The sequence below is a fragment of the Thermobia domestica genome, chromosome 11, assembly GCF_964235325.1.
Source record: "Thermobia domestica chromosome 11, izTheDome1.hap1.1, whole genome shotgun sequence".
In the NCBI taxonomy this organism is placed as follows: Eukaryota; Metazoa; Arthropoda; class Insecta; order Zygentoma; family Lepismatidae; genus Thermobia; species Thermobia domestica.
The window spans coordinates 76,913,446-76,921,119 of NC_137464.1; the positions used below are offsets into that span (position 1 = coordinate 76,913,446).

General features: G+C 37.5%; 1 protein-coding gene across 1 annotated transcript; it reads left to right on the top strand.

Annotated features, from left to right (window-relative positions):
- The first annotated feature begins 3,202 nt into the window (after positions 1–3,202).
- LOC145665178 (uncharacterized) lies at positions 3,203–4,423 on the top strand. The gene has a single exon (XM_081732463.1). It carries the CDS (start codon positions 3,203–3,205, stop codon positions 4,421–4,423), a length of 1,221 nt encoding a protein of 406 aa, XP_081588589.1.
- The last annotated feature ends 3,251 nt before the right edge of the window (positions 4,424–7,674 follow it).

Here is a 7,674-nt window from a genome sequence, read left to right on the forward strand (position 1 = left end):
GTATCCGTCATCCCCCCCCCACGGATTTGCGCCAGTGAGTAGAACATATTGTTTAGTTTACATCTACAACTTTAAAACAATGCTTATAGACAATGAATTTCTCTATTATTTTTTATAGCGACTTTTCACCCAAAATTGGAGTCGTCATATCCCGTTTCGCAAACTTATTGCCAACATTTTGGAAACTGGTTGCGAAGAGAGCTACAATGGATGAGTCGAGTTATTTCGTCGCTTCCGCTGTGAACCTAAGTACAAGATTCCAAAGAGATTAAGAAAAAATGAAATGAAACCTTTGAGTTTTACGTCCCACAGTTATGCCGGTTAGGCTAAAGGAGACGCTGATGATAAGCAATGAATGAAAGGTGGAATGAAGAAAGTGGAAGGAAACGGGAGAACCCCGAGGAAACCCACGCACAAGGTGTTTGTCCATCACAAAGTTCATTTGACGGGGGCTGGGATCGAACCCGGGACCCCAAGTACCGGAGGTGAACGCTCTACCACTGAGCCACCGCAGCTCTTAAGAGATTAAGAGTCACAAACATAGTCACTTTCAATTTTGTAATATATATATAGGTCTATATATTGCATCACTGACTAATAACTAAAATCCTTGGATTGTATATATAAAAGTCGCCCCCTGCCCGTAAAAAGCTTCATTCGAACTCGGAATCGAACAATTGCATCTGTAAAACAGTGCTGATTTGATTTTAACGTTCCTTTCAGCAGCAAGGCTGTATGAGACGTGGACCTACAGATTAACGTGGAATCCGAACCACATAAGCTCCGGCCGGGAATCGAAAAAATGAAATGAAATCGGTTATAGTTAAGGAGCCGTACTTCCCATTTAGGGAAGGACGAGAAACGCCATAGTTTGAGGAATTATTTATTGACTATCTAGGATGTTAAAAAGTAGGTAATAGACTGAGTTCTTGCCCTTGTACTTAGGGTGTTTAGGTAGTGCAACAGTAAGATGTATCCTCGTGCACGGGAGATGAGAAGTAGCTGTTCTTAACTATTACCATGAAATCTTTGAGTTTTATGTCCTACGGTTATGATGGTTAGGCTAATGGAGACGGTGATGAGTAATGAATTAAATAGTGGAATGAAGAAAGTGGGAGGAAACGGGAGAACCCCGAGAAAACCCACGCACACGGTGTTTGTCCACCACAAGGTTCACTTGGCGGGGCTGGGATCGAACCCGGGACCCCAAGCACCAGAGGTGAACCTTCTACCACTGAGCCACCGCGGCCCCGTATTACGTTGTATTTCTTACCACACCACGACCATTTTTACCACCCATAGAATTTGAACCTAGTACTATACTGCATTAGTCACGCCGTAACGAAAGATGAACATCTGGCACTCGTAGCTGTTGAAGCTACCTGTATATCACGCGGCCTGCGTTGGTACTCCTCAACATAAATACCTCACAGCCCAAAGCCAGGAAACATCACAGACAGAAGACAGGGGCACAAGCAGTGCCTGACACTTCACGAACTCTAAACCCGCCAAGACTCAACTCAACATGACCTTCAATTACGTTCTAGAAACCAAACCAATGCTAAGGCACAAACTTACCAACTTCCTATATGAAAACACAAGAAAAAAAATCTAACTTTTTTGGTTCCAAAGTGATGACATAACAATAATACTAAAAAGGTTTTAATTTTCAGTAACCCAAACATTAATTAACTAGGGAACATAACAAAGCAAAAATAAATAAAAATAAAAATAAATTAAATTAAAAAATAAAAATCTGACAAGTAAACTCTCCCTGACTACTTTTTTTTTTTTTTTTTTTAATTTCAGTGAGGCTGTAAAATATGTTAGTATCTTCATAAAATATATATATTTCAATGTAAACAAGTTCTTTAAACAAAAGAAAGCTTTGTAGTAGAGCGCTTACCTCTGACGCGTTAGGTCCCTGGTTCGATTCCTGCTCCCGACAAATAGCCTTTTGGTGAACACTGTAGGTGTGGTTATTCTTAAGACTTTCCAGTTTCCTTACATTTTCTTGATTCCACCATTATCATGTATCTCATTGTCACCTTCTCTCTTACATTGATGTACAATCATGGGGCGTTAAACTAAAAGCAAAAAAAAAAAAAAAAAAATTTGCAAATATCCTAGTAAAAATGAGTTTTCTAGACTACACAAGTGGCCCCGCGTAGGGTAGTCGCTAGCGCTCTCGCCTTCGGTGCGAACGGTTCCGGGTTCGATCCCGGGGGAGAACTCGGTCGAAAAAGTATCAAAAGATTTTAAGTCCAGCCATCCTGAATGAGGTTTCCTTGGGTTTTCCTCATTCACAGCAGGCAAATGCCGGAGTGGTACCTAACATATAGGTCCCAGGCCGTTTTCTTCCTTCCCCAATCCTTTCTTCCCTTCCTTTCCCCGGATAGTGTACTCGCCGAGGAAAGTCATCCCTCATATGCGACGGGCTAACAAGGCCATTGATGCCGAAAGCCCAGAAATCTAAATCCTAAATCTTCACTACACAAGGAAATTTCCGCGCTGAAAACGGTTTATTAGCAATTATGTTAAGCAGTCCTGTAGTAAATCTGCACCAAGTAATAAATCGTCACATATAAAATGGAATGAATAAACACATAACATTCATTTTGCTACCTTGAAACATAATATGTTTCAAAACATTAATATTCAAAGTTTTTTCAAAATTCAGATTCACCCATTCCATTCTCCTCAATCATTTACGAGTTACAATAGTAAGAATTGTAGTCATAAACTACATTACTTACTTAGTACTATATTAAAGCAAGTTACACTAAAAGAATATATAATTAATGGGAATATTTAACTAAAGTAATAGTTAACTATTGTACTTACCCAGGCTTCCCAGGTTTCCTTCCTCTCTTCTGTTCCGTTTGTAAACAACCTCGTTTCGCAAGCAAAAGACGGTAGTTCAATGACGTCAGCCATGGCGAAAGAAAGAGTGTCTATAGGCGGTCTGGATCTTACACACAGATGGACGTATAAAACGTATAGCTGAAGTATTTAACATACGTATACGTATGTAAAATACAGAAGATTGTTAGATATCAGACATCCTGCAGAGACATGATGTAATATCTAAGCGGGTAAAAGGCAGTACCTATGTAGTATATGGATAAAGTACGCTCCGTACAGATTTCCTTAGTAAACATAACGAATCCTTGTATTTGTACAATATACCGCTGTCCGGATAATGGATTTTTCTCAGTGTAAGAATAAAACTGCGCCGTATAATGTAAGTGGTGGAGTTGATGGTAATCTCATATTGGCAACGAGTGAACACATGAACTTCACAATGGATCACGTACTATGTCCAAACTCATTTCGAGAAGTGAAGCTTGTGTTGCTTGAAATGAGGTCAGGCTACATTGAATTTTCCGTAACTTCACACTACCTGCAAAGTGAGTTATCACAATTGTTTGATCGTTCTATTATTGTTGATCAGTTACCCATATCTTTTGCTGTACCGGCTTCTCAAGAAATTCCTCTTTCGAAAAGTATGGTTCTGGCATTTGAGATCCCAGTATGGTTGTTAATTTTAGCCTCTTTGGTATTAGTAGATGTGACAAACAGAGTATTTCTTAAAATAATTCACCAAAATGAGAGAGGTCTATGTTCCAACCCATTTATGTATGTTTATGCTATGTTCCTAAATGTATCCGTGGAGCAACCAAAAGCAAATTCTATAAGGATGGTATTCATAATCTTCACCTTTTTCAGCCTTGTTATCACTACTATCTATGTATCGCATCTACAGCGTGTTTTAGCCATTCCTTATTATTACCCTGAAATAAAAACTTTGGACGATGTGGAAAGAAGTGGCCTTCCAGTGGGAAGTAATATTATGCACAAGGAGATTATTGAACTTTCATTAAATGAAGCCATGGTTAAAATGAAGAATCGATATTCTGAATTCAACGACACAAATAAACATATAGGAGTTGTAGCTTTCAAGAGAAATATGGGGATATACGATTCTAAACTCTATATGCAGATGCATATGCTGAGAAGAAGGAATTTGTTTAAAAATGGAAGACCTTTAATACATATCGTTGAGCAGCCTGTAATGGTTCAATACTACACTTTCTTTTTCACAAAGGGATCGATTCTTGTACCAAAATTCAACGTAATTTTTACGAGGATTTTCGAAGCAGGAATTCGGAAGAAATGGTACGACGATATTGAATATAGTACGAAGCTTACTTTCATGCTCACGAATTCTAATGAACATACTAATACTAAGACTGCTTTGAGTATGGAGAATTTACAAAATATTTTCTGGTTACTACTGATGGGTATTGGGATCAGTGTGCTGTCATTAATACTAGAACTTATAGAATATAGATCTATAACAAGGCTTTGGTATAAACACCATAAAGTGCATACTCACAGAAAACAAAATCCTGACGTTTGAATTGGATTAATATAATTATTTCAAACGCCATATTACCATTTAGCACAGAGAAGGGTCGTGCCCGGAAACAGATGTCTTAAAAGACATTTGCAGAGAATTTAACATTACTTGAATACATAACAAAGTGAACACCCTTTGCAATCAGTTGAGTGTTTTGATGATTTAATAATAATAAAATTTCCAGGTGAGTAACTGTAAATCAAAACAATACCTACCTTGACATATACAGCAGAGGTGACTGAAATTTTGAGAGTGCATTCCGTTTAGTTTTCATAGGACTTGCATCTATCAAAACCGTCTATGTTCTCATGTCTAATTTTTAAGCAACATTTTTTTTTATTTCTGAGTAAGAAACTATTACTTTGAAAGTGTCATTTTGAGAATGCAAGGATTTTTCACTTGTTTTCTGTGTAAGTTGTACCTGAGTCTATCCTAATGAAACCACGTGTGGTTCCAATCCTACGTTAGGTTGTAGACCTATGCGTGACATAGGAGGTACGCTAAACAATATTAAGATACACTCATTACTTGGTCTGTTGGACTCCCTCCCTTTAGCGGATATGGAATACAGCACAAAAGATCTGGAATAGCCATCAGTTTGGAAGTCCTGCTCCTTACGAACGGTGTTGTGACAACATTAAACACGAGACATTGTTTTGGGATCTATAAAATTGAAGAACAATTTCTGGGTGGTAACTAGTCAACGATAATAGACTGACTACACGATCAACTAATGCTCCTGAGCTGCCTGACAAGTCAACAAAGTCTACCCTACACTCTGCACCGTTAAATGAGATTACACCAGTAGCACATCACTGGAGCTGCAAAGCTTCGATAACTCAGAATGAGTTCTGAGGAACCAAGATACATCTTCACCATCCATTGTGAATCTAATCTTAAACTAAAAATATTGCATTTACTGTATTATAATGCACTCGTATATTTACAATGTACAGCTATTTTACAATGTGAGACTGGAGAGTTCTTGATTAAAAGTAAGCACTGTATTATTCCACTTTGTTTCGTAATGTAATTGTGAAATTTAGCCACTACGAACTGAGTGACGAAAGCTGAATTTATGGAAATCGGCAACATCGGCACAATGTTCTGCCTTTTTACCCTTTAAAAATGTAATAAAGCTGAATTGGTTAGTGAATCCATAGTAGGGGATTCACAAACATGTTTTCTTTATTTTAAAACAATTTACTGAATGTTATATAGTAATTGTTCTCGTTGCAATGCTGAGAACAGAAACTGCAATGATCAGTTGTGATGTACTACAAAAGTGATTCCTCCTTTTAGTGTATATTTTGTGGAAGATGTGTTAAAACAAACAATTGGGAGAACCATATTTTGAAAAGTATAACCATTGTCCTATATGTGTAAGTAAAATTTCTTGAGGTAGATGCACCTTGAACATTCTGCACAATTACATATTTCTCCATAATACTGGAACTTTTGTTGTGAATCAGTTTTCGAAGGATAAAGCTGATTAAATTGTTTGAAGTGCTTCACGAACACAGTACAATTAGAATCAAGAGTGTTATTTCGGAAACTAGATAATTATAGAGTAATAATACACAATTTCTTGGACAAATTATTCCAATTCTGATATAACGTTCACGTAAAATTTCAACATTTATAATGTAGTACATCTCCATTACATAAAATCTGATAATTACAATTTAATTCGGTTATAATGACAACAAAGGGACATAAAAATAGTGTAGTTATAAACATTGTCCTATACAGGGTTGTCCATTGTAATCTATCCACGGAAATATCTTGAAAACGGTTGAACATAATTGAACCAAACAAAAACTCAAATAGAAAATGCCATAGGGCACGTCGTATGGTGTTGTCGCGGTGCCACCCAGGATCGCTCTTCATGAGAACAAAGGGCCCAACTTTAAAATTTTAAATGGAAACATAAGGCAAGTGATACCCCATTCGATAGATCTTAAAACACTAAATAGCGTTATGGCAAAAGATTTTCCATATGGGTCATCGTTTCCAAATGCCCGCCGAAACATAGTGCGTGTATAATGAAACTTCCAGTACGACTAATATGAAAGCGGTTGGAGATAAATGAACAGAATAAGAAGTGAAACAGTAAAATGGCATGGGGTACATCGAATGATCTTGTGGCGGTGTCCCTAGGGCCGCTCTTCATGGGGGCTCAGGGCCCAACTTCAAAATTTTAAATGGAAACTTGGGCCGAGTGTTCGATAGATCTTCAAGCATGAAACAGAGTTGTGGCAAAAGATTTTTCATATGGGTCACCGATTTCAAAATGGCCGCCATGGTGCCTGTATCGGATGAAACGTCCAGTACCACTAATATGAAAGCGGTTGGAGATAAATGTACAAAATAAAACTCTCAAAGGAAATCACGAAGGATATTTATCATTCCACGGCTGGAAAATGATACAACCGAGAAAAAAATAATTAGAGTAAAAGTGAAATAAAGCAAAGGAATCTAATTCTTAGAAAATCATCTTTCCAACCTTCCTCCGTAAGTGGTTGAAGCAGAAATGAATGGAACAATCTCAAACGAGATACCCACTTTTACTTGCAATAGGTATGGTTTGTCTGAAACATTCGTGTGTACAATTGACTGGTACTGTAATGAATAAGTTAAAATTCGGTTTGAAGAATAACACTCATTTGTTAAAAAGTGTGATTTGATGAATGAAGGAAGCAACTGAAATGCGAACCAAAGCTTGTAATAATGCATTTTTGGAACTTGCAAACATTTCGCCCGCGCCTGAGAGTTTAACGCAATACGTGCAAGATGTTTGGGAAACATCTGCATCAGTATGTAGCGTTTCGTTACTGAGGATCACAAATGAAATTACCGCTGAAAGTTAATCGGATTGTAACTGTAGACAACATCTCTGTGAATCTCATATTCTACCTCTTAAATTTCTCCTGCACTTCATATTGGATAGGTTGAAAAAGGGCATGTACCGTTATAACTGAGATTGTCCTTGTCTTTCTGTTACACTAAATGAATACCGGGATGGTACCTCCAGTACTGCCACGGCCGTTGACTTTCCACATTTTTGCCCACTAATCTGCGATCTATGCATTAGACAATTGCACGTCATAAAATAAAGTTATGTCACGTTAATTCATGTTCCTGAAATATACGCACGAAAACTGAAGCTCCAGGCGAAGCCGTCAAACGTTTATCCATCTTAATTTTCACTGTTAAAGAATGAAAATAATTAAAACAGTGTTGTTTGAGTT

Coding starts and splice junctions, on each gene's coding strand:
- LOC145665178 (XM_081732463.1), top strand. CDS start 3,203: ATGGATTTTTCTCAGTGTAAGAATAAAACTGCGCCGTATAATGTAAGT.